Source organism: Lycium ferocissimum, unplaced genomic scaffold (assembly GCF_029784015.1).
Source record: "Lycium ferocissimum isolate CSIRO_LF1 unplaced genomic scaffold, AGI_CSIRO_Lferr_CH_V1 ctg4096, whole genome shotgun sequence".
In the NCBI taxonomy this organism is placed as follows: Eukaryota; Viridiplantae; Streptophyta; class Magnoliopsida; order Solanales; family Solanaceae; genus Lycium; species Lycium ferocissimum.
In genome coordinates, this window is record NW_026725563.1 from 31,854 (window position 1) to 57,774 (window position 25,921).

The 25,921-nt window shown below is 46.1% G+C and overlaps 5 protein-coding genes across 5 annotated transcripts; 1 reads left to right on the forward strand and 4 right to left on the reverse strand.

Annotated features, from left to right (window-relative positions):
• Positions 1 to 4,390: 4,390 nt before the first annotated feature.
• On the reverse strand, positions 4,391 to 8,856 carry LOC132044269 (NADH-ubiquinone oxidoreductase chain 2-like). Its single transcript, XM_059434753.1, has 2 exons — positions 8,122 to 8,856; positions 4,391 to 7,097 (listed from the first exon to the last, which is right to left on the reverse strand). Exons 1-2 carry the CDS (start codon positions 8,274 to 8,276, stop codon positions 6,671 to 6,673), a joined length of 582 nt encoding a protein of 193 aa, XP_059290736.1. The 5' UTR covers positions 8,277 to 8,856; the 3' UTR covers positions 4,391 to 6,670.
• A 2,285-nt stretch (positions 8,857 to 11,141) lies between these two features.
• LOC132044264 (uncharacterized) lies at positions 11,142 to 13,764 on the forward strand. Its single transcript, XM_059434748.1, has 5 exons — positions 11,142 to 11,160; positions 12,215 to 12,326; positions 13,088 to 13,170; positions 13,278 to 13,354; positions 13,432 to 13,764. The coding sequence occupies exons 1-5, from the start codon at positions 11,142 to 11,144 to the stop codon at positions 13,762 to 13,764; spliced, it is 624 nt and encodes a 207-aa protein (XP_059290731.1).
• On the reverse strand, positions 12,033 to 17,353 carry LOC132044268 (NADH-ubiquinone oxidoreductase chain 1). Its single transcript, XM_059434751.1, has one exon. The coding sequence runs from the start codon at positions 14,754 to 14,756 to the stop codon at positions 14,367 to 14,369; it is 390 nt and encodes a 129-aa protein (XP_059290734.1). The 5' UTR covers positions 14,757 to 17,353; the 3' UTR covers positions 12,033 to 14,366.
• Positions 17,354 to 19,431: 2,078 nt separating this feature from the next.
• LOC132044267 (cytochrome c biogenesis CcmF C-terminal-like mitochondrial protein) lies at positions 19,432 to 22,894 on the reverse strand. Its single transcript, XM_059434750.1, has one exon. It carries the CDS (start codon positions 22,874 to 22,876, stop codon positions 22,250 to 22,252), a length of 627 nt encoding a protein of 208 aa, XP_059290733.1. The 5' UTR covers positions 22,877 to 22,894; the 3' UTR covers positions 19,432 to 22,249.
• A 719-nt stretch (positions 22,895 to 23,613) lies between these two features.
• On the reverse strand, positions 23,614 to 25,141 carry LOC132044266 (cytochrome c biogenesis CcmF C-terminal-like mitochondrial protein). The gene has a single exon (XM_059434749.1). The coding sequence runs from the start codon at positions 24,580 to 24,582 to the stop codon at positions 23,626 to 23,628; it is 957 nt and encodes a 318-aa protein (XP_059290732.1). The 5' UTR covers positions 24,583 to 25,141; the 3' UTR covers positions 23,614 to 23,625.
• Positions 25,142 to 25,921: the final 780 nt, after the last annotated feature.

Below are 25,921 nucleotides of genomic sequence, written 5' to 3' on the forward strand. Positions count from 1 at the left end.
ACGGGAAGGACCGCAAGATGGTTACTGCTTCTGTCTGAATTCGACATCACGTATGTAACCAAAAAGGAAGGGCGATAGCAGAACACCTTGCACCCTATCAAGGAGGAACATGAGTTTAAGGATTGCTTCCCAGACGAGGAAATAGCTGTCACAGAAGAGGAGCTGAAAGCCACTTGACTGTAAGGAGAGGAGGGCATGGAAATTTGACTTTGATGGCACGACTAATCAAAATGGGTACGGAGTAGGGGCATTGCTGATTGCACCTGATGAATCGCACACCCCCATTGCCATTAAGCGGAACTTTGTTGGAACTAAGAATACCACAGAAGATGAAGCATGTATCCATGGATTAAAGACTGCCTTGACCCTGGGAATATAAGAAATCGAAGTATTTAGGGATTCGACGCTTATCATCTGCCAAACTCAAAAGAAATGAAAAACCAAATATGAAAAACTTTTGACATACCATGCTTATCTTGAAAAGCTCACTGAGCAATTCAAGAAAATCAGTTTCTCTCCACTACCCAGAGAAAAAAGAAGTTCGCGGATGCATTGGCAACACTGGCCTCCATGATAAACATTCCTGAGGGAAAGTCCGCCCAATCATGATAGAACAAAGAAGCAGCCCGGTGTATTGCAACCTAATAGAAATTTTGGAGTTGACTCCCGGCATGTTCAATAGTGATCTTTTGGCCATTGAAAGGGCACCCAACGGTAAACCATGGTTTACTGACATCAGGGAATATATTGAAGACCAAACGTATCCCAAACATGCAACGGAAAATGATAAGAAGACAATCAGGAGGTTGGCAATGCAATTCGTTGCGCGGGGATGCGATTCGCCAAGCTGGGGCAAATCTTTCCTCTATCTCTAAAGGGGCGTTCAGCCACTTGACTCTAAGGAAAGGGGTTCGACTCAATACTCTTGTGTGTATCCTTTGGCCACCAATCTAGCCTTCAACCCCTCAACTGCTTCATCAGCTTTTTGTTGACTTTATAGACCCACTTGTAGCCAATGGCTTCTTTCCCTAGAGGAAGAGAGACTCAATCCCAAGTAGCAAACCATTCTAGTGCTACGATCTCTTTCTGCATAGAGCTGCCAGCAGGGTTGAGATATGGCCTCTGCAAAGGTATCAGGTTCAAAAAGATGGATGAAATTGCAAAAAAGACTCGTGGGAAGTAGACAGAGACTTAGTTGATACAAACCTATGAATAGGAAAACGAAGACGGGTGGATCTACGTACCCCGAGAATAGAAGCTAGAGAACCTAAGTCTGAAGAAGAGTCTTGGTTCGAAGTATAGGGAGAGAGGGAGACCACTGAATCAGTTGGCTCAGCTCTGAAAACTGAGTGACGAGAATCTGTCTTCACAAACCTGCGAAACTTCCCCTTAAGCTGATCAAGCTGCTGATCACTCTGGTCACCCGGATCTTGCTGACTCTATTAAATCGGAGAATTCTGATGCTGTCTCACATAAACTCCTCAATAGTTCCACCCCTCCCCTCTAAGGGGAGACAAGGGAACATAATGGCCCACCATCACAGGGAATCTCAAAGCCCCGAGCTCCGTAGTAAGTTCGAAAAAGGTGACATGTCGAGAAAGGTGGAATCGTCGTGTAGAAGGATCATTAACACTTGTAGCCCTTTTGAGAGAGGGGTACCCCAACCTCACTCAAGAAAACACATAGAGTGAGATGTAGGGCTCAGTTTGTCTTGTGCAGGAGATGGAATTTTCACAAAGCACGTGCATCCGAATACTCTGAGGTTTGAATAGTCATCTCTTTGAAAGAGAGTAAAACGCCCAAAGATAACGTGTAGAGGAGATCGCTCACCAATAATAGGAGCCATCGTCTTCTTACTCAGATAAGCGGCCATCATGAAATTGGCTTTACTAGGGATCCTATAATAGGGAACTTTCATTCCCAGTAGAAGTCCTCGAGCAACTTTACTAATACTAATAAATAAGGGGAAGGCCCAACATTTTCTATTAGTATAAGGAAGGCGCTAGCTAGCGCCCAACCTATACAAGGGCTTTCCACCTCCATTTGGTCGTGCTGCTATGATGTAACGTGCAGTCGTCCCAAGGCAGCAGGATGTATGGTATAGGGCCCCCTATTTTATCTCCCAACAAGTCCTTTATGGATTTCGAGTCGGGAATAGAGCTGTGGCTTATTCGGCGCTATATCACAATTCATTCTCGGGCATAGCTGTTCACGAAAGGTGGCATGGGACATCTGTCAGCGGCGGGAGTCTTACATCCGAGCGAGAGGTCAGACCAATCCCATTCATCCTGGTCTGATCCGAACAGATCTTGTTGAATGAATTGATCCATTGTTGTATGCCCTACTTCTTAGTCAATTTATTCCTACTCGGACCCGCCGTACTTCCTTTGACTACTCCTGAGATATAGTGGAAAGACTTTGTTATGGTGGAGAGTGGGGAGTGAAAAGACCAATGCAGCAGAGAAGGACTGCATGAATCGGAATCCACTTATTAAGACAGACGACCGAGAAAGAAAGGCTCCGCGTTCGAACATTGGTTGATCGACGCGACGCGTGCTAGCCGCTGCTTCATTTCGTATAGTGATAACGCTTTCTCTTTCTTAGCGCTCCGCCCCCCTTGTATAGTAAGGGCTACTTTGGTTGCGCGGCTTTCTCTTATAGGGTGACTTGACTCAGCTTGACCTACTTGACTCAGCGGTTAGAGTATCGCTTTCATACGGCGAGAGTCATTGGTTCAAATCCAATAGTAGGTAAAACCGACCGAAACCCCTGCTTTTGCCAGCATGACAGCAAGCACGGACTGGCAGCAAGGAGTCAATTGAATGATCAAAGCATCGGTTGCTTCCACCTGTGGCCTTCTTCGACCGCCTTGACACCTTAATATCAAGGAACCCCCCCGATTCCACAAGTAGGTGGAGACCTGGAGGGTCGGAAACCCCAACGGGAAACCTTTCACCGCGCCACACGATTCTTTCGCGAAGCGCTCTTTCCACTCCTGCCCCCGCAAGCAAAGAGGTTTCAAGATAGCAGGCGACCAAGTGAAAAAAAAGCTCCGAGCAAATCTTCTAGAGAGCGTACCCTTAGTTTCTACTCTTTCTCTATTCTAAAACGAAAAAAGAAAAAGAAGCCCATTTTTTTTCTATGGACCCCTTCCACCAGATTACTTTACTGACTGTAATTCATTCAAAAAGAGTAAAGGAACTGGTTTCACAAAAGGGCTCTCAAAAGTGATCTGATACCTTCTTCCCTTGGTCTGGGAGGTAGGTTATGTAGGCGACAACTGTTCATAGGTTGCTCGATCAGGCCAAATAACCGATTTGGAGTATGCCTGAGATTGCCATAAGACCTTCTCCCTCTTGGAAACTGGCTAATCAAAAGGGGGCAATCCATTTGACTTTTTGGAAATTTTCCGCTTTCTTGCCTTATTATATTATGGGAGTACAATGTTTATGGATAGTATGTTGCATTGGTGAAAACTTGAACCTCACATCAGTGCCTAGGGCCTACTGAAGCGCTGCAGATCCTAGCAGAGTATCATGAATGAAGGCCTAAGTGATGCTCATCAGTGTCGGGACAGCGCCAAAAAAGGAATAGATAGGTGGTTCAGTATAGTTTGTTGTAAATATCAAAAAAAGAGTTTGTTAATTATATACCATATTTTGATGGTTGAGTGACGAAGGAGAAGAGAGATAGCATCCCGACTGGCTAGCGATGAGGGGAAAAGAATCCCAATGTATGGTCCTAATTTAAACACGCCACCTACACGACTCACTACATAGGTTTAAGGAATGCAGGATAATATGGTTCCTCATCCCTCGATATAAAGAAGTTTAGAAGGCAAGAATGATAAGCATTCGGGCCTCTAAAGCAAGATTAAAGTGTCCTCTTGGATAAGAAGACCTAAAACACCAGTCAAGGGAAGAAGGTCGGTAACAAAAGGGAATCTTTCTTTTTCAGTGTTGTCTGCGCATGAATGATCCACTTGCCGCCGCTGACGTGACCATCTCCAAAAGATATGCCTCAATCTGTGGCAGATCAACTATAGGGGGAATGTGTTGGGAGACGACCTCCCGCCGCGGTAGTATGAGCTTTCCCTTTCCTTGATGTTACACAGGATGCGCAATGGGGGGTAGTACGAGGTGACTGATAGCATTACATTAGAAGAATCGAAAGAGATGTTCAAAAGAACGACCATGGAGACTTGGGGATCTAGAGCAGGTCTTTCTTGTATATCCCTCGTGTCGAGAGCTACTTCCTCGAATATCAACGCAGGGAGCCGCGAGGAGAGGACTTCCAGGGCTCGATCTACGGCTGCGTCCCGTGGTTTGGTAGAATAGACACTTCCAAGGATAGTCTACACACACAAACCCAATCTCGTTTTCTTAGGGTTATGGTGGCACTATGTTTAAATTGACTTCCCCTCCCCTTCAACCTGCCCCAACTCCCTATATTATCAAATAGAAGAGTCAAATATAAGAAATGCAGTAATCCTACCCATTGTGAGAGGCATCTTCCACTTTGTAATTGAAGGGTTCCAAACCTCGCTTCGTCGCTCAGTCCCTTGCTTCTTTCCTCCTCTTTTTCCTTTCCGGCTCTTTATACCAATGTGATTGAATTCCAGGTGCATATTTCAATTACGTCTTCCATGATTCTTAGATCCAGAGGTAGCACCGGTCCATCAATAGCAGCATCCCTTCCTCTCGCACCCGGTCTAGTATCTCTTAGGTCGATATCCAGTAGCTCCAGTAGCAGCAGAGGGAGAAGATCGGTAGTAGAAGGTAACGAACTAGAGACTCAGAGAGAGATCAGAAGCAAAACTCGGCAAGGAGAAGGCGGAACCCAGGTGCTACACTAAACTAGGCGTTACCTGGGGCCGCACGACTCAGGCAGACTCTCTACCCGTGCGCGTGCCTATTTCGCTTTAGGAGGTATCAGAGCGGAGTTTTGGGTAAAAACCTTTCGATTTCTGCTAATTCTCTTCTTGTTGTACCATGTACATGACGATAGCAGTGGAGTGCTGTCAGCGGCGGCTGTTGTTAAGGAAAGACTCAAGGATCGAGTGACCCAACTTGATGGCAAGGTCGACCATTTGGACGGACAAGTGTAGACTATGGCATCAAGGCAGGGGAATCCGGAATCGTTGGTCACCAGACGCTCGCTAATGAGTACCGCGTCTTCCCAGTGAAGTAGAGCCGTCTTCATGGGGCCTCAACGATCCCGGTGGCGATGTCCAAAGCGTGACGGACCGGGTCAAATTGAGGAGCTTGCTGTGGAGATAGGTTTCCGGTTCGTGAACCGAATGTCTCACCTGGCGACTCCAGACTTGAGTCCCGGAACCACAGCCATTCAACGGGATTCGAAATGCCAAGGCTCGAAGACCTCTGGGACATGGAACAGTACTTTAAGGCTGTTCGTGCCCCTTTTGACGACCAAGGCACAATGGCAACAATCTATCTCTCTGGGGATGCGAAGAATATTGGAAACGACTTTCGAACCATCACACGGATTCCGACCCAACTACCGTAAGAACAGAATGGAAGGGCAAAAAAGGATTCTATGCGCAGACGTGAAAGCTCTATCAATAGAAAGATTCTAGCTTCTTTTTCTTTTATTTAGAGAGGAATGATTCCCTCGTCTGAGAACCGCCATTCACGTACTATTCCTCCCCACTAAAAAGAGCGATTGAGAATCTCGAGAACCTAAACAAAAATGCAGAAGTGAGCGTACCCTAAGGCTCTCCTCTCTCCCCCTTTTTTAGCCAACACCATCAACCCCATTTTTCACTGGGTCAAAGCCAAAAATCTGATGAATAGAAGGAAAGGAGATCAGAAAGATAGGCGAACGACTTTACTATAGTATAGGTCGGATGTTTCCGTGAGCAGTAAGCAGCAGATCTCCCCTTATTTTGGGAAAGCTGGTGGCCGCGTGTGAATTCTTTCAAGGCAAAGGGCGGCCTGATTCGACATTGTTGTTTACTCTGATCCGGTCGAGGTGGTTTTCGTTTACCAGCACGTAGGTGTTCTAAATTCCTATGACCGAGTCTTTCTGGCCCCTGTGAACATCTTTTCTTAATGTATTAAAGAGGGCCTCTCTAACCGGTGAAAAGTGGTGGGTGTCCACTAACGGCCATTCCTGGCTCGGCTCCGATAACGCAATTCCGGGAGGAGTCGGTAGTTGGGCACTGGATCCCTTCGGACCTGGAGAATTTGTGACGCTGGGTCGGGGTTTGGTGAACCAACTGGTCGCTCCTCTAGTTGAAGTATCGGGCCCCTTTTTCGTTGCCTAGGTTACACCTTCGGAATACCCCATAAGGGAATTTTATCTACTCCCCCCAATCTTCACTTTACGCCACGCCGACTCCCCTTTCGTCATAAGGCGTGGAATTAGACCAAGGGGAATCTCTATAGGAACTAGTCCCTTATATTTCGCACATAGGAGATCGAGACACAGCCCCAGGGCTATGGGGAAAGATGTAGATCGATCGCCCTAGATAGACAACTACATAGAGGGTCTCTACTAGTCTATATATTCTTTGATTTCGTTCCCCCCGTAAGAGAAATATTACAACCTATGAGGTCTGCAAGTTTCACATCTAAGTAATACCCGATCCGATAGTTTACGATATAGATAGATAGATATATATTTCTAAAGAACATTCTAAGAAAAGATATTAATAGATATCGGTAGTTGTCCGGTCGTACCCAAACAATAATATTCCAGAGGGAAATGCACCTAAGATCAAATATTTCGAGCCGGCTTCCGTAGAAAATTCAGACTTTCTTTTTGATGCTGCGATCACATAAAAACATAAACTTTGAGGCTCAATAGCTAAATACATGGCAATTGAATCATAAGCCGAGATCATAAAGAGCATACCGCGAGTAGGAAGTGGAATTAATACAATGGATTCAAAAGCATCAAACCTCTCTTGTTCGAAAGAATTGAAACACATCGAAATGGTACCAGCCGTACTTAATAATAGAAGGATTTGGCAGAAATATGTAAAATTGTCCCTCCTAAAAAGATTATTCCAGAATAAATGGGCAATAGTTAGGAGAGGTGCGCCAGCGGCGAGCAGAAGCAAGGTTATTAGATACCTCAGGAAAGCCCGGCCAGAACCACACGTGCAAGTTTCCCTGCATGTGGCTCGTCCGTGATAACTTCTTCGGATTTGCGTGAACTAGCGGACCGATCACTAAGTGGGGATGCTCCCTCCAGCATGAGCGAACCCTTTCGGAACTGGTTAAGAATGGGCGCCACTATCCCAGCCCGGATCCAGCCAGGTTCTATTGATCATGTCCCCTTCCCAACAGTTGTACCTTGTCTTGGGGCGTCTTTGGCTTTACGATAGAAAGCTCGCCGGAGAAAGCCAGGTGCCGTAGGTAAGCTCTATTTGGCCCGGAGCATTGATTTCCCATAACGAATAGGCTAGCTCTATCTCTCAATTACCTATCCTGTGCTCGAGAAGGTCCCTCAGTTCCTCGGCAGCACCTCGAGGTGCATTTAGTTGTCTTACATGAGACGAGGGCTATTCCCCACTCCATGGCATGACACCTTTCGCTCATCCATTCCGCCCGTCCAGACGCGGCGCCCTTTCTCATTATCATCTACCGCCCTTTCTTTCCTCCCGGCTATTCACGCATGAAGATCGTCGTATGTATGCTCGACTTCGGTTGCCGGTGCTATAATAGGTAGAAGTACATTATGGCAGGATCAGTCACCCGGGCAAACAACCCTCCTCCAAGAAGAATTGTGCTATGCCCCCCCGATCCCTATAGAGCGAAAGAGCTGCCTGGTGATCCCTAGGTTGCAGCACGTCCGGTCGTTAACTCCTCGCGCCGCTGCCGCCGTTTCTAGGACCGACCGACGCCTCACCTGCACAGGTACCTACGTAGTGTAGTCTCGGTCGCACATTCAACATAGCGTTCGGACTCATGTGCCTTCCAGAACCAGGGGTATTCGAGCCTGCTGCGTACGATTAGCCAGCCTTGCGGCGGCAAAAGGATTAGACGTCCCCCCATGCTAAGGTTCCCTGCGGTCCAAACCCGGTGCCGCTTTAGGTTAGGGAGCTGGACGATAATAGCTCCTCCGCATCCCAAAGCGCGCTGCCCTCCTAGGCGCGCAACACTAAGTAATCCAAGCCAACCCACATTACTGACTAACGGTGGATAATCATATTTCTTAGAGGTACTAAATACAACTCCATGAATGAGCAAAATGAAGGTTGCATTAATGATAAAGATCTCTGGGGAAACCGCTAAAAAAAGATTGAACATGTGGGAGGATCCGAACGAATTCTGCTTTCATTTCCCCCGTATGGAGCACTGAGTTACTTACGTTACGGTCTTCAGCAGGCAGGCTGCACTCTAGGCGGCTAGGAAGGCTCGCTAGACCAGCAGCCAGACCAAGAATGAATGTGTAATGATGGTGATTCCACACCAGGCTCAATAAATAATTGAATGTAGAAAGGGGATCCTAAACTAAAAAGGAGTCCATGACCCCTTTTTAGAGCGTATAAGGGGAGGTCGAATTCCAAACCTTTTCTCTCGAGTATACCCATTACCAAAAAATATACGTCACTTTGGGACACATGCGCATAGCCGCCGCGCGTGGCTAAAAGTCAACCAAAAAAAAGAGCTCAAACTCTTTTTTTTTTTGAGTTCCACTGAGAAAGTCTTTTCTTATAAAAGACGCCACTCTACGAGGGAAGATGCAGATAAAAGGCCAATAGCCTGATGTCAGCTTCTACGGCATAAGCTTTAGATCTATCAACGAATAATAAACATTTCATAAGAAAAGAAGAATTTTTTGTTTCAATCTCAAAGAAAGGTATAGGTGAAATTTGGAACAGTCATTTCAATCTTTTTCTTCCAATTCTAAGAAAGAAAAATCCCGAAAAATCCGTCAATAAATGACGAACTCCATTATACAGATGATAGGACAGGGCTAAGGCAGTAATCTCGACGGAGATTAGGATGAGCTTTGATGAATAAAAGAAGAATTGGTAGAAATTCTCATAGGTGAAGCAAATCAAACCTATTTTCAGACAAAGAAGATAAAAAAAGAAAACTATAGTGGCTAGGAAAGCTCCGGAGATTCTATGGGAAATTGAAAACGTCGAAGTAAGCTGTGGCTTATAAATAGGAAGATGAGGAGATAAGGGGCGAAGGATATTCATGATATTCGGAAAGATTTATGTTCATTCGCTCTGCTCGCAGAGCGGTATACCGAAAAAAAGAAGCGACTACCTTACTTAAGCAATTCTTCTTATTCTTCTTCTTTCTTAGTTGAAGTTCCTATATTGGTTTTTTCTTTCTTTTATGAATGTTATAACTCCTAATTCTTTGGTAGCGGACCTCTTTGATAGTTCGACCCTTATCCCCCGTCTAACTCAACTATTCGACTGTACGGCTATTGTGATTGCGAGAGAAAGGAGGGATGGCGCCTTCCTTTACCATCTGGCGGTTGAAAACAAAAGTGCTTCCAGGTACACGGCTGTTAGGCTCATCCAAGGCGTATTTACGGAAGTAGCAGGGAACTTGACCGTCAAGTTTGAAAAAAGCTGGCCAAGCCTGTGTCACTTTCTTACGTCAGGAGAAAGGGAGATCAAAGAAGTATGGGGCCGCGAAGGATCAAATCATAGAGATAGCGGATCTTAAGAGGCGGAAGAAAAGGAACCTCGGCGACCCAGAGATCGCGGAGTCCGCGCCCGTGCCGAAAGTGAAGAAGCTTTCCTCTCCTTTCCGTCGAGCATGCCCGCCCTTTAGCACTTCCCTTCCCGAAGTGGGAGTAGGAGAAAGGAAAGCGCACTCGATCAATTACCATGCCGTGTCGTAAGACAAAAAGTCACCCGCAGGAGCGGAAAGCCACTTGACTCTAAGGAGAGGAGCAAGAAAGCAATATCTTGGGGAATGGCCTCCACTCTACGAACCAAGTCTTTCTGACGAGGCACCAGCTTTCTTTTTTGATCCCTGAGTAGCATTTCCTTTCACTGAGGAATGGGCGGATGCTTTAACATAGGCGGATGTGGGACACAGAAAGAATAGATTCAGGTGCTCCTGAGTCAAGAGATTCTTCTCCCTAAGTAGCATTCTTGTAAGTACAGAAGGAATTCTCCTGTCTCTGAAAAGATAAAGCTAAAAGCAATCTCTGGTATAGATATTGATATTGACCCGCCTCTACGGGAGGTGGGTGGGGATCAAGAGAAGCAAGGCCGGGCACATCATACTCTTCAGGGATTGTGTCATGTCAATTTTCATAGTGAATTTCTTGCGTATCCACCCTGAAAGCGAGAGCTCGAGGCGGTGGGAAAGGAGAATCAACAAGATAGGATGCTCTGTCCCAACTAACAAGAGTAGGAAGATTCCAGCTTTGAATCTTGTGCTTGACGGTGATCATTTCTGCCACGTCATAACAGTCTTTAGTGCTTTCTGTTTCAATGGTTTGGAACCCTTCTTACTTTCTTTATTATATCGGGGAATTTTTGCTCTTGGTCCGCTAACTCCATAAAGGGCTGGTGGGTGGGGGTAGAGCCTCTAGCGCCAATGTCGATGAATCAAAGGTGTCTTTTTATGGTATGGAATAGGAAGAGCAAGAATGGAACCGCTATCGCTTGTCCTATCATCCGCGATGAGCTTCTTTCATTCGTCAGTATGGGGTAGGTAGAGTCCTTTGCTCGTATGCTTGGCATTACTATAGTCGCACCAGTCTTCCTTCCTTTTTAGTGCACATGAAACGGAAACCCTAATAGAGACTACCCACACGGTGATCAAAACTCTTCCTTCTCTGCTTCACTGTCAATTGATTGGCGCATGAACGAAGCTGTAACGGAGCATGTACGCGACGATCAAACACGGCTTTGCCAGCTGCCTGTGATAGGAAAAAGAAAACTTGATCAGATAGTTCGTGCGGAGCATTTCCCACCTCGCCTTTGATTTCCCTTGCCGTGTAGGTAAAGCTAGAAGAGCATCATTGGCCCGACAGCTGACAAGCAAACCTTCCATTCTTATGTTTACATCACTTCTCTCTTTCTCGCATTGACCGGACAAAGGTTTCAAATGAGCATCCCATGGGGCAGCCATAGCTTGAACCTTCCTTCTCGCAGTCAGCTATATAACTCAGGCAGCAAAGGTTCGAGCAGGATGGCGGTTAGTCTTCCTCGTCTCTTTCGGGTGGGCGGCGGGAATAGCTCTTCTAGCATCAGCATGGATTGACCAAAGACTGGGAGTAGTCGTCATCTTTATCCATAGTAGTCATCCAGCAAGGCCAGAAAGGGAAAGACCACGACGCGCAGTGGAATAGGAAAGAGAGCGTCGAGCACAGCTTTCGTGTCACCAGAAATCCTTTTTCGTTTATTGGGAGACTGAATGAAAAAGGCTTTGTCAAGCAGGCATGATTGTCACGTCGATCGACAGTTGAGAAATACTATCTCCGGGGCCCTCACTTTAGGGCTATCTTTCACCGTTGACAGACATGGTTCAACGTGCCAGCTACGCTTCCTCTTCTAGAACAGTGACAGCCTAGTCTGATTCCCCCTTCCGAAAGTGCCACAGCTCCTTCTATCACAACCCCTGAAAACAGGGCATTCGAAGCATCAATCTCATTCTATGCTCTATGCCATCTTCCTTATACTTTGACTATTAATTCATGTGCACAAACCTCCCTCACAAAGGAAAGCGGGAAAGTCATCTTTGCAAACAAAGGCCTTCTTCTTATACTATGGCATCTTGTCCAAAGCGAGCGGTCATGTAAACCCTTTGTCTATTCGGCTCTTTCCTTTAATAAGAACAATCTAAATGTGACACTTTCACGACGAAATACCGGGAATTTTTGATACTAGAGTCCCAAAACCCAGGAAATTCAGCCAATGATCGACTGTCCCTGCCCATTCTAACGGGGCATTCTATTCCTTCAAGTCCCACAGCTCTAAATGTGCCTATTCCTTCGACACCTTTCCATGGAAAGAGGGGAAAAATGGCTTATTCCGCATCAACCTAAGCCCGCTTATTCCGACTAAGTGATCCATTGGCGAAAAGAGGGCCTTCCTCCTTCTTGCTTGAAGCTCTGTCAAAGAAGCATTCTATTCCGAAAAGGCTTAGGGCTAGGCTAAACCTCCCTCAAAGCCATGAAGTCCCAGAGCTCTTATTCCAAGAACTGGTGATATTCCCTTAACTGCAGATTCAATAGCACCGGTTATGAACCCCAAAAACAACAGGAAAGAGAGCACCGTCTACTCAGACTGTCACACCGGCAACGAGAGCAGTAACAGCAGATAGTGGAACAGAACTAGCAGCAGATAGGCATTCAGTTAGCTTGAAAACGGACTCGTAGTTAGAAATCGCTTCCTCAACAACTATCTTTAGAATGTCCTATCTCTCTCTTCAACGCTTTAAAACGAGCTAGAAGGCTTCTCTTAAAGCAGAAAAATAGGAGTTCTAGTAGTTTCAGCTATTCGATTCGAATGAGTGCCCTCACTTCCTTTCCTTACTACGATATGCCCAAAAAAAAGAAAAAGAAAGTGCAACATATCAAAGAGCGATGACACAAATTATCAGTGACCTCCTACATAACATATGCGAGCCTTACGTGGACGATTTGGTAGTCTTTTCAAAAGAAAGAACCGACCACATCGAAAATTGACGCAAGGTCTTCGAAAGGTTAAGAAAACATCAATTGAAGATGAACCCGAAAAAATGTGCATTCGGGATCGGGCGGAGGCCAACAATCAGTAGGGCAATAGCATAGCTATTATTGACCTGACCCCTATTACATTACTTAAGCCTACTCTTTCTTCAAGATACGAAACGAGCAGCCGAAAACGGCTGTCCCTATTGTATTTTAGATGGAGTCATCTACAGGGCTAAGAATCTTACCTTTACTTAGAGAGGGGTAGCGGTACCACGCTCTTCCGTGCTCGTAGGTTGACTCACCTATGCATCCCGACTAAGGTCTCACAAACGTGCACTTCCCTTATGCATCCAACCGCTTCACTAATGTGAATAGGTTATACAGAAGGGTAGGTTGGTTATATACTCTTATGCGCCTTCCTTCTTCGAACCTTTTGGTATGTATTGCCCCCTAACTATAGATCAGATCCACCAGACAAGAAACTCAATTCCGCACTGCTGCTGAGTCGTCGGACTTATCCACCAAGGGATTCGTGGAATTTCTGTGGATTGCGTTGGGGGAAATCTACCAAAGCTAGGCAGATAGATAGACTCCTTTCCCGCTGCTAAGGGAGAGCAAGAAAGAAAATCTTAGGATTGTTTTTTAACCAGCGCCCTCTTTTGGGTATGCAGGTACTAAGAGTCCTCTCACTACCAACCAGCAGACATCATCTGGCTGGGTCTTGCCGGTATCAACAACGAGGAAGAAACAACCAGAAACAGCAACTAACTATGGCTCTTGGCCCAGACAACGTCCTAGGCGTAGGGGAGATCGGAGCAACAGGGAACGCCTAGACGACGTTTTTCTTCCTGGGCTGCAGTAAGTAGATCGAGAGGTCGTTCCGCCCCTTGTCCCCGAATATGGGGAATATGTTCTCATAAAATCTTGCTCCAATCTGACCTAGCTGGCGAGCGATCCCAGTTCGCGACAGAGAACAAGACAGCAAGCGAGCGTACTTTTGTTCGCTTCTTCTCCACCAAGCACGGAAGTTTAAGGATAACTGTAGGTCGGTGGCTACCTAAGGAAACTCCGATTCGATCCGCCCCCCGGCTGGGAGGCATCTACCTCATCCCGATCACAAGGAGAGGTTCACTATGATGGGGGGTACTTTTTTTTCCCTTAAGGAAAAAATGAAATGCATAGGGGACCATCCTTTTGTTGCGGCATGCTCCTCAGATTTACGGATTCGCAGGGGGCCTCAGGCCCTACTTAGTTGACTGACAATGACAAAGGCTTGCGAAACGTCGTAGGGCCTTTTCCTTTTTGTTTGAATAACCCATTCTCATTATCTTTAATAAGTAAAGTAGGCAAACCTATAGGTCCTTAGTAGCGTTGACAAAGAAGAAGGAGCCGGTTAAAAGAAAGCGAATCTTTCCATTTTTCAACTAGAATCTATTATATAATAATAGAAAATAGAAAGAAATTTCTTATTATTATATATAGGCCAGCTTGACAAGCAACCCTTCCTCTTGATCTGAGGTGCGAAGAGAAAGATTTCTTTTTTATGACTTCCACTTATCGATCCCGGCCCAGAAAAGTGACCGACCAGGGCAGGGCCCTATTGATAAATGAAAGAAAGGGTTTATGAGCCCTAGCCCTGTAAGCCCACACCTGTGTAGAGTAGATCGTTCAACACCTGCGGCACAAACCCATTTTGAACCTATTGGTCCTAGTATCATAGGCGACCGAACGGCCGCCCCCTAATTACTAGACCAACCTGCTATAATAATTCCATAAACACCTAGCGAAGATATGGCAAACAAATAAAGTAGCCCTATGTTCGGATCTGACAATACCATACCATAATCAAAAGGTACAACGGCCCGAGCGACCAGACTTAACATAAATGTAGCCACTGGAGCCATTCTAAAAAGGGAGAAATTAGCACTACTTGGTGAAATAGGTTCTTTTAGAATCAATTTCAAACCATCTGCTATAGGTTGTAACAATCCAAACGATCCCACTACATCAGGACCCTTTCGACGTTGCACAAAAGCCATTACTTTACGTTCAGCTAGCACTAAAAAGGCTACTCCTAGTAGAAGTGGTAGAATTATTCCAAGTATTTCAGCTGGAACAGCTATGTACATTTTTTTTTTCTATTCACTCATGATCTGGCCCGGTCGACCCAATCATGATATTGAAGGAGGGGACCTTTTCTCGAAAAAAAAATTCTTGCAACTACGAAAACCACAACACAAGCACCCCTTTTCCATTCATTCTATCTAAGAAAAAGAATTTAGCATAGACCACGACCCCCCCATCTTTTCATTTCTTTATCTATATGAAACCAAATGGGCGAGTCTTTATTATTGATTTGGGCCCTGAACTCAATGAGAGTGGGGATTCGCTCCTCTTCGGGCAACTCGTCCACGTCTGCAAGATACCTGACGGCGTCTACTAATTTTTCGAGCGTGAGCTCGTCCTGCGCTCCTGCCTGACGGACAAATCTTTTGCCTGCCCACAGATTTCTTGCAAGAGCCTGCCACACTGGGCGGCATTCTCTTCAGTCTCCCGATGCAATTGGGCAATTTCAGCAGGAGAAAGGCCTACTGGAATCTCGTTGAGGTCTGGAAGCGCAGGTGCAGGATCCGCGCAAAAGGCTATTGAAGGGGCGGCGAATGCTGGAAAAGCTAAAGCAAACCAGAAAGGATTTTTTTTCAAAATAGTACTTGTGTTTTTAGCAAAAAAAATCATAAGGAAACATTATGATTATGAAAAGCAAAATCTTACTAAAGAGAGAAGTCTATTAGACAATAAAGTACATATACTATATACACTATATACGATATTCTGAGAAAAAACCTCAGGATTAAATAAAAGAAAGATATATACTAAAAACAAACTATAATGATATTCAACACTTTATGGGTGTTGACCCAAGTAGGCCTAGGCCAAGACAAGACGCCTTCCTTTACTCTGCAAATAGCCCGATGACTCTTCACAAGTAGGCTTGGCGCGACGTCGATTTGAAAAGCAAGCTTCATGCTTATTATCTTATCTTTATCTAGAACTTCACTCTGCTTGTACGAGTCTTAAGTGATTCCAGGGCTGGGATCACGAACGGAGTTCAGTCACCTTCTACCCGGAAAAGTATCCACCCTTTTCTTTCTCTCTTAAGCCTCACTGCTCTCGCTCATTCTTTCGTTCTTGCTAGCTTGCGGTCACTCCTCTCTTTCTTGCTCGACGAGGCTTTTCCTTCGCTCATCTCGCTTGCCGGTCCCTCTTCTCTTGCTGATTTAGAACTCGAGGAGGAGAGAGGCTCTTCCGACTAAAGCGAAAAAGGGGTGAGAGTTGATCTTCTTTCAGCTGAGAGAGATGCTAGCATTGAATGAAGACCAGTATTGGGAATAAAGAACCTTCGTCAATCTATAATTAGAATGAAGAGTAGAATGTGAGGGAAAGCAGTCTAGTCGACTAAGTGAACTGAAAGAGGAATGTACCTACCAATCCAATAAGGAGATAGAGTGGAAGAGATGGGAACCTTATTCTGAGGAAAAGTCTATTCTATATACCCCTAAAGTCTAGTGGTTAGGACACCTCTCTTTCAAGGAGAGGGCGGGGATTCGAATTCCCCTGGGGGTAGGGTACTACGAAAGGATGTTGATGCCGGAGAGAAGGGCCTTTTTCTGGTTCAGTTTCACTCCTTCAAATGTCCTTTTATCTTCCTATTCCATTCTTCCTATCCTACAGGAAAGAAAGCTCAACGCGCACAAAGCGAAGGTAGGCCTTCTTTTCTTTCAATACTAGCTAGTAGTGAAGACTCTTCTTGCTCACCTTTCTGGGAGAGTTTCCATCATCGTCCTTAGTTAGCCGACGCCTCTCTCTTCTCCTTTCTTTACAGAAGCGGATTCGAAAGCGCAAACAAAGCAGCAAGAAGAAAGCCTAAAGGCACAATCAAGGGAAGGCTCGGACAGCTGCCAAAGGGCTTCCCTTAGGGGACCTATTATACCACTTCCCGGAATAGAAGACAAGAAGGAGGTTTGACATCACTCGTGACACAAGAAGGTCAGCTTGGTCGGTAGAATTTTTTCGAATCTAGCAAAAGGAAGGAAATGATGCTTTTCTTAAGGCAATCCATAAGTCAGAAATAGAATGAGGAAGAGAGAGGACCCCTCGGAATGGTATGTGGGCCTTCCTCAAGCAATCCCCTATGACTCAACCTTTGTTCTTGTGCAAAGGCGTCCTCCCCTTCCTTCCTGTTTTTCGAGCTCACTAAGGCAAGCGGCGCCCCATTTGTGTCTGTCTGCGATCGTGCCTAGCTGGGCAGTTCATCAGGAGCTGCTATCTGGGACCAAGCACTAAGCACTCTTGATTTTCTTTTTCAATTGATTTCTAACAGGATTGGCAAATGTCACTGTGCGTAACACATCTAATTGGAAGTAGAATGAAGATAATGTGCTTTACTCTTTCATTTGTAGCTGGATTAACCCTTGTTGGGTTGGGCTAACTTAACTTGAATCTGTTCTGTTTAGTTTTTCACTAAGCCTCATCTGAGTGCTATATACATAGCTCCTTGATTACAACTCAAATAAAATGAACATTCTTTAAGAACTTTTTCTCCCGATCTTATTAGCTTAGTAGCATGGAAGTCACAATAGTTGTAGCAGAGTAAGCTAGAAGATGACCAATCCCGCCCCATCATGATTGGTGTCGAGTCCGTTGTGAGAGGCGCTTAAAAGGCCGTTAAGGCATTACACTCAGGGGTGAGCCCACAGGGGAGGGGAGAGGTTGCTTCCTAAAAACAACTGGGTTTGGCTCGTTGCCTTTGATTCCTTACCCATAGCATAAGATAAAGGGTGCGTGCTTCAACATCTAAGTTTCACACAAGGAACCTCCTGCTCTTAAGGATAAACTACGATATTTGATGGACTGGCAGGTCAGCCACGTAATTTATCCCTCAAGCTGAACGAACTTGACCTGCTCCTTTAGTTTAGGGCTATAGAGTTTACTTGCTTCTCACTAACGGCAGAATCATGAGCTTCATCACTCGACTCTAAACCAAATGAAAAACACTCGGCTATAGGATGACAATCCTTCACTCCGGAAGGGTAGGTTCCATACCGACAAGACCTCCTATCCCAGAATCCGCTCATTTCACACCAACTAAAGCGGAACTTAATCACCAAGGTAGAGTTGTATAAAGCCCTAATGTAACTGAACGAAGTGGAAAACCCGCAATACGAGAGCAAAAACCTTCTGTGTGTAAGAAGAAAAGCAACATCGAGTTAGGTAGGATGTAGATCGAGCGCAATAAGCTACAGGAGTGATTATTTCGCTTTGGAAGGAAAAAAGCATGTCAAATAAGGTCCTCACTCAGCTCTCAGGCTGTCTGGGAATAGCTCCACCAGACATAGAAGAAAGGAGTGTAGGATTGGTAAGCTTTGCCGGAAAGAAGCTATTCGACTAATTCAGGAGGCTACTACCGGCGAAGCCCGCTTGCTTCGGAGCGTGCTATTGCGTGAAGCGGAAAGGGACAGCGGAAGACCACACCAGACAGGGAAAACGAGGATTAGATATTTCGTCAACGACCACTTGAGCGCGATTCGCTTATCTGTTGAAAAGTACCATCCAGACAGTAAACCTTTAGGGCATATGACTAGTAAGGTAAATCAACCTATCGTATCGACGAGATGCAACAAGAAGAAAATTCACAGACTATGAAAAAGAATTTCTTCTCATTTACGTTTGTCTCAATCATGGGCGGTTGAAAAGAGTTCTTCCGATCCGATCATTGCGTAAGCCGAGAGTTCAATAGATGAGGAGCCGGATGACATTTTTAGTCAATACCAAAAGCGTAAATGAGTTAGGAGCGAAGAGTGAAGACCAGGAAATTTCCTTCAACATAGAGTAAGGGCAAAGGAAAGTCTTCCGATCTTGGATCCCCCGATTCAGGAGCGATTGAAGCGAATACAATAAAAGAATGCAAGGAAGGGTTCCCCCAGGAAAGGCATCTCGACTGCTTCCAAAATCAGGTCATCGACCAGTAATGCGACTTGTAGAAGACTCCCTCCCTATACCTAGCGGAGTTGGCACTAATAAGGAGAGCAGAAAGCAGCTACCGGCCATCAAAAGATCCACGACTTTAAGATCCGCATGCAAGGGAAGATCCGCTTATTCTTTGAGATGACAAAGCTCCCCACTAGACGCAAATTGCCGAATCAACACCAGGCAGTATAGGAGTGCTTTCTCTGATCGGCGTTCCCCAGACCAGAACTGAAAGGACATACCAGCCCCCGAAGGATTATCGGGCATTCCTTCATGTCGGGAGGAGGTACCGGTTGGAGGAGAAGATAAGGACAGCTTTCTTTCTTCCATTCCACTCTTGCTCCAATCCCAATAGGATAAATAGAGCTAGCACTTGCTATAAGGGCTTCTGACTATAGGCGCTGGAGTCAGCCTGTCTGAGTATGTAAACTATGTGGTGGATACGATAACAAATAAGCCTTCTACATCAGCCAATTCTTCTTCCATGAGGGACTTCAATGAAGCAACATTTTTGGATTTCCCGTTCATCGTATCGACCGACCCAGACCCCGTACCTGTCCCCGATGAAAGTCAGGATGAAACCTGCTTTCATTCAAAACCAACTCACTCTAAGGAAAGGAGAGCTTTGCGAAAGTTTCAAAAGGAATTGAGTGAGCTCTCGCCTAAGAGAAGAGTTTAATAAAGCGGAGAGGGATTTTCCGACAACAAAAAAGCTTTTCTCCCCAACCGAGGTGATAGACCACCTTATGGCCGATGTGATTACCAGCCAAAGGGCAAAAAGACGGGGTTGAATGCGACTCTACCAATACCAATCTCCTCTGGAGCAAGGAAAAGCAACTCTGCCTGGTATCGGTAACGATTAACATATTCTTTTTTTTGAGAGAGGGGAACCCTTACTTAAGAACAGAGAGTGGCCGAGCAAAAAAGCAAGGCAAGGGATAAAGGAGAAGTACCCGGCCCGGCAAAGAAGGGTCTCCCATTAACAGGTTTTTCCTTAGTAAGCTAGCTTTGGTTGCTAAGCAAGCCAGGTTCTCTTTCACTCCTGGAATGAGCCTTTTGGCGACTCTCTCTCAACACAAAGAAAGAAGAGATGAAAGGATCTTCAAGTAGCCCTGACTAAGGTTTGAAAAGATTCCCGGGGGTACTACAGCTTGCGTGGAAGGCTAGGGTGGTTTTTAGAAAGCGCGAAGACAGAAGACGTCGTAGGGAACCAATTTCTATCGCTTTCCCCCTCTAGTGGTCATTCATTCTTTTGATGACTCGCAGTCGAAAGAGTTGGTTGGCAGTTCAAACCTCAGAGGGAGTTGAAGAGAGGCCTTTCAGTTCGTTCAAAGGCACTAGGGACGAGCCATTACAGACGGTCTGATGCTTCTGGAGTTCGCTCATATCGAATTGTCCAAAAGCTCATCAACCTGTCCGAGGGATGATGAAGGCGATGCCACAATTGAGGGAACCGCCCTCTTACTCTTTTTTAGATAAGAATGCGAAAGACCCTGACCCTGCCAACCAAGCCCACTCAGATAGACTAAGTAGACTAAAAAAAGTGCACAAGAAAGACTAAGGAAACAAAACCTTTTCTCGATAACGCTGGGCCAAGTAGCGACACTTCACCCAGATTCGATCATCACGTCAACTTGCTTTATTCAACAAAGTGATCAAGCTTCTTAGCCACCGGGGACCGGCCTCGTGAACGCATTCGCTAAAGGCACTACTGGCCGGCTTTCTCAATCTTCAATCTAACTTCAGAAATAGAATAAGCCCACTTGACGAGATTAGATCTAATTCTCTTTCGAACATTTTTGGATTGACAGGAAGCTTTCTTGCTGTGTGATTCTGCCCCCCACTCTGCCAGCAGCCTATGTGTCGATCTATACCCAGTTGATCTACCGCTATTTTACTTTGCACGTTCTGGATAGGCGCGCATCCTCATAGAGCGAGGGGCAGAAAAGATCAATGAAAGACTAGAGCGCGAGCTAGCTGATCTACCGACAAGTCCTTGATTTCTTATCCGCGAAGGCAGACTTGGACTCATTGAAGAAAGCACTTGAGGTGAAGACCAATGAGCGATTGCGACAACTACGGACCCCTTAACTAGGTTTTTTACTAATACTAACTAATAGGCTTTCAGAAGCTTTTCCACACAAAGAGGGGAGGAAGTGCTTGCTGCCAACTTGCCAGACGAGCGGACATCTGAGCTCAGCAGCGCATTTACTATTTGGAGATGGATGGCGCCAGGCAGGGTAAAAAGAAGGATTTTTTTCCATTAGCCGAGGAAAGAAGTAGCAAAGGAATATCGCTATCGTGGGAAAAAAAGAAAAACGTAGGATTGATCGAAGGGAAGGCCAAATCCGGCTAAAAAGAAAAAGAAGAGATCAAGGAGAGGGAGCTAGACGAGCACTTGCAAGAGAGCGAGCGGCAGATCTAAAACTGCTATAGTAAAGTAGAACGAAAGTACCTCCCAAAGGTTCTACCTTTTCTTGTGCGTTCGGGAATAAATAGAAAGTTTCTAAATGTATAGAAGACTCTCGATTGATTGGTTGTAATGTTCACGAGGTTGTATATAATCCAATGTTCAGTGATATGACTTTCCTACTGACTGAATTGCTTGAATTAGTTGAAGGTGCGGAGTCTTCTTCTTTTGATTTGAGACGAATTCATTTTTCTACGGAAAGTGCTTTTGATAGGGAATAGGGAAAAGCCTTGCCTTATTCAAGAGTACCAGGAAGGAGAAGAATAAGCATTACCTCTGTTGAAGGAAGAAGCCCCTCCCTTTGCTTATTTATTCTTCCTGGTCTTCGGGTCTCATCTGAACGGCTCGCTGCCTATTTAGTTACATTTTTGGTTTTGATTCCAGAACAGAACTAGAGATCCTGGCCCCCTCCCTTGAAAGCTCCTGGTGCTGCGACTATCACCGGTAAGTTGCGTCGGATCAACATCGGGAAACAAATAAACTGCAAAAGCAACTAAGTCAACGCCTATTTGCTGTGGATCTACTGGCCCGGACGCTTGAATCTATTCCACCGCAAACAACCGAATATACTACTGCAGGATCTTCCGCTGCTTTTGTTGTTATTGCTCTCACCTCTCACTACGCCACCTCAGCAGCTGGGACTCCCTAACCTTTTCTATCTATCTTTAGAAGTAGGGCGAGTGAGTCCGTTCCTTTCCCGTGAAGGTTTTGGGATATGTGACCAGATGCTTCCTCCAGATCTAACGTCTCTATCAACGAAATTCTCTTTTCTTCACCGGATCGATACTAACTTACCTACTCCTGCTCCTACCGGATCCAAGAGGGCCGATGCCCGATTCCCCGACCCATTACTCATTCCTTCCCGACTCGATAGGGATTGCAATCTCGAGAGAGGGAGCAACAATTGACCTCCGACAATAGGTAGATGGGGTGGGCTACGATGGATACAGTGAAATCAATCCTTATTCCGCACTCCCTCTCACCGGCCTGAAACATATATAAATCATGAATTCTTCAGAGCGGGCCGGCAGGCCGGGCGTACGGGGACCGTCGAAGAAGTGCCTCAACGCGCCGCAGCCACTACTTTGACTCCTTTTATGCAATTATGAACTCCACGGAACTTTATCAATTCCAACGCAACTTATCCTTTTGGAGCTGACGTAACAAACTACGCGAGCCTCCCAACGAAGCCAACATAAATCCGATCCGAATAAAAAAAAGAAAAGGAAGTTTTATTATTGTGGTATACCAGCCACCTGTTCTGGAACTTCCAGTTCCAATCGAAGCATATAGATCCGTAAATAGATTTGTATGTATAGCCACTTCAGTCGTGCTCGTCCTTTCTCGAAAGTATCTTTTTTCTGGGAACATGGTCAACCAGAAATTATTATGTTCGCGATTCTTCATCCACCGATGGATAAAATGCTCCAGTTTTCCATTCTCATATGAGGCCGGAAAGTGGATTGGCAACAGGTCGGCACGAAGTGATTGATCATGCTCAAACATGAGCCGATCGCTCGTTAGGGACGGTTTATAGATCATCAAATTCCCACAAATGGAATGAAAAGTGGGTCCATGTAAATGATCAAGACCTCGCAAACAACAACGCTCCTTCCCCATATGGAGTTCGGAACCCAAAGGCAATCGTTGAGTGAACTGTATCTTTTTTGTGTTAGTTGACCTAAGCCGCACCCTTACTGCTGGGGTGGGGCTCGGCCTCCGAACCGTACGTGGGACGAGTTTTTGCCTCATACAGCTCGGGCCGAAGACCGGGGGAAGTTTAGAAGAGATGGGGAAACCTAGCAGCTGCCGGTCGGGGCGGGGATAAGCTTACTTCTTCACAAGCCTATCCCCCCAAAAAAACCGACCCTGTAGCACTAGCGCTTCGCGTTCTTTCTATTCCATTCCGGGATAGGCGGCTAATACTAAAATAATTTGGGAAGTAGTCGTCGTCTGACCAATCGGCTCGGACACCAGACCGCCCGTGCCCGCCCATTTTGTCTCGCCCTAAATGGAATGGCTCTCTTAGTTACGCTGCGCCCCGACCCGAGTCCCCACGTCCGCTTTTCTCCGCCCGCAACCCAATAAGTTGGCAAAGCCAACACAAGATTAGGGCCGTCCCCTTCATTCTATGCTGACCCCGGCCCGGGCTGGCTTCTTGGGAAGCCCGTTCCCACCGCGCTCACGGCCCGGCTGGCCTGCTAGCGGTAGTGGGAATTCTCCCGTTCCCTGGTCAAAGACTTGGTTGGATGCGGGATCTACTCCACGAGGAGCGGTACGGACGTAGATGATATCATCACGACCCCTCTTTTCGTACCGCTAGGGATGCTTAACGCCACTTCGCCAACTGGCGTTACCTGCGCTTTCGTGTCTCTCAGTGTGGTCAGCACTGGGTGTTTCCGAGCAGCGAGGCTTACACCCATTCGCATTAGTTCATCCAAAGTTCCTTACCCTTATGCACGAATTATTGAATAAGCCATCTTCCTATCAAGGTTAAGGAGTCAACTGAGCATCTCAGCGGCGGGATTGAATACCCGGATCGAATCAGAGTTCACGCCGCCCGCCCTGAACAAATAGGAGGCGTGGGCCACAGGTCGCACATAAGCCGCCGGGTCGCACGACAGAAGAACACCCAACATAAAGATGCACACTCCTCCATGTGAAATATTCATCTTCATAGGAGCTTTTTGATAGTAGTCGTGACCAACAGCCATCAGCTCTCGGCTTGTTGGTAAGGTGAGAGCTTCAAGCCCGATTTCTGGTGGCGCACCCTCCACACAAGCACCGCCCGACGAAGGGGGGACGGGGAAAGCTACAGGCCCAAAACCTTCGACCCTTCTTTCTAAATGGGGGTGCCCGAGGCACCTCATCTTCTCATTTCGTCGTTGCTCATTCCCGTTAGGCCGAAGTGTTTGGCCTTTCCTTCTCCGCGCCCGCTCAGGCTTCGCTGACCTATCGCGTGGTAAAAAGAAGAAAGTACGAAAGAATAGTAAACGGAGCACACCGCAGAAAGATTCTAAATATGAGAAGTCCCCCTTGGATTCGAGAAGAAGGAAATGAAGAACGGGAACGAAACGAAATAAAGCGTTTCTAGCTCTAGTTTCGGATGAGCTTCTCCCAATTATGTCTGGTAATAGAATAGGGCGGCTTGCTCTGACCAAGACTCCACTTTTTGCTCCGTCCGCGGAGCGTATGAATTTCCTGGAATGTAGATAGACCAAAAGAGGGAATGAAGGGATAGGAATAGGAATTATAGTACCATTGGAAAAAAGGGCACCTGTGGGAACATCTCTACTGACGAACCATTTCAATAGTACGGGTGCTGCCGTGCCACGAGGCACGACCATGGAAGTAATGAAAAAGAAAAAGTTATGTAGTTGGACCATCTGTTCTATCCGTTCGAGTTTTGCTTCTCTAGAGAAGATGAGAGGCTCAAAATGAAAGTGTTCGCAACACATACCGAAAGGGTACTAATTAAGCCGACCATTAATGACTAGTTAAAACACCAGGAGCGGTCTGATCCCCTATTTGATCAGACCGCTCTGAGAAAGATAAAAAGCAAACTCTCATAGTTCGGAGCCCAGCTCCAACAACTTCTTCGTAAGTGAGGTGAGGTACTTCTTTTGGTTTGAATAGGGGGTCGCCCTTTTTTTGGTTGAAGTAGCCACGACTTTGGTCGTAGTCAGTTTAAACCCATAAACCCAGTCCACTTGCAGCCATGTTGATCAAAATGACTAAGTTTAATGACTTGACCAGTCACTAGCCCTCGTATTATAAGATTCTCTCACCCTGTGGTCGACATTCCATTCCCCTTAGTCGTAGGTGCTCGTTCTATTTTGATTTGAATGGGCCGGGGCTCCCGAGGTACATATGGCCGGCCCTTCGGGTGTCTCGGTGATACAAACAAAGAAAAGACGATGGTTTTTAACATACCCTTGAACAAAAAGCCAATCCTTACCAAAGGAGGAAATAGAATAGAAGAATTTACCTTCTTTTTTCCTTCCCGTTGATTCCCCCCGACAATCAAGCTGCACTTCCTTCTACACAAGTGGCTGAGAGTTAGCAAGCAACCTTGGCCTCTTGGCAGGAGGTTCGCTGTCCCCCTCCTTTCCGGTCCGGCCGCAGTACGGCACCTGAACTCGAAGCTACGATCAGATCCGATTGGATCTGGTCCTATCCGACCCAACCCCGGAACGACGAACGGCCGGCCTGTTTGGACGGTAGAACGGGGAGAGGGGGAGTCGTGCCCATTCTCTATCCGGGCACGAGCAGGAACATCAAAAAAAAAGGAAAAGCGAATACATGTACATGATGTAACGACATATTCAAAAATACGTGATCCGATTTGATAGGCTGCCCGCAGAAAGGAAAGAGTTTACCGACCGCATAACAATTCATTCTTGTGTGTAGCGCGTGGGCCCATGTCTCCCGAACGATCATAGTACGGCCGCTCATCTAATATAAAATCAATGAGTAGATCTCACCTCCCCTTCCCCATACCATAGCCGGAAGGGATAGCGTATCCACAGAAGAGAGAGTACGGGCCCTTGCCCAACATTTAGTTTAGACGCGGTTCGAATGCCTTTATGCTATAGGCTGTGTTAAGCATGCTTCTTTGACAGAAAAGAAAGTCTTTTTCCATGACAACAGTCGCGACTATAAAGGGCGGGGCGGTAAGCTCTCTATCAACAATAGGGGGCTATTCATAGTAAAAAACTACTAGACTATATGGATTCCAACTGAACTTCAACTTCTACTTGGTTGATTAATTCAGGGGCAGTGCTGGAACATAATGTT

What these genes read in the sequence shown, in the direction of transcription:
- LOC132044269 (XM_059434753.1), bottom strand. Translation starts at nt 8,276, where the DNA reads ATGTTCAATCTTTTTTTAGCGGTTTCCCCAGAGATCTTTATCATTAAT. An exon ending in CTTGGATTACTTAGTGTTGC is followed by an intron (nt 7,098 to 8,121) that starts GCGCCTAGGAGG and finishes GGCTTTCCTGAG; the next exon opens with GTATCTAATAACCTTGCTTC.
- LOC132044264 (XM_059434748.1), top strand. An exon ending in AAGGGATTCGTGGAATTTCT is followed by an intron (nt 13,171 to 13,277) that starts GTGGATTGCGTT and finishes TTTTTTAACCAG; the next exon opens with CGCCCTCTTTTGGGTATGCA. An exon ending in CATCTGGCTGGGTCTTGCCG is followed by an intron (nt 13,355 to 13,431) that starts GTATCAACAACG and finishes TCCTAGGCGTAG; the next exon opens with GGGAGATCGGAGCAACAGGG.
- LOC132044268 (XM_059434751.1), bottom strand. Translation starts at nt 14,756, where the DNA reads ATGTACATAGCTGTTCCAGCTGAAATACTTGGAATAATTCTACCACTT.
- LOC132044267 (XM_059434750.1), bottom strand. Translation starts at nt 22,876, where the DNA reads ATGAGGCAAAAACTCGTCCCACGTACGGTTCGGAGGCCGAGCCCCACC.
- LOC132044266 (XM_059434749.1), bottom strand. Translation starts at nt 24,582, where the DNA reads ATGTGTTGCGAACACTTTCATTTTGAGCCTCTCATCTTCTCTAGAGAA.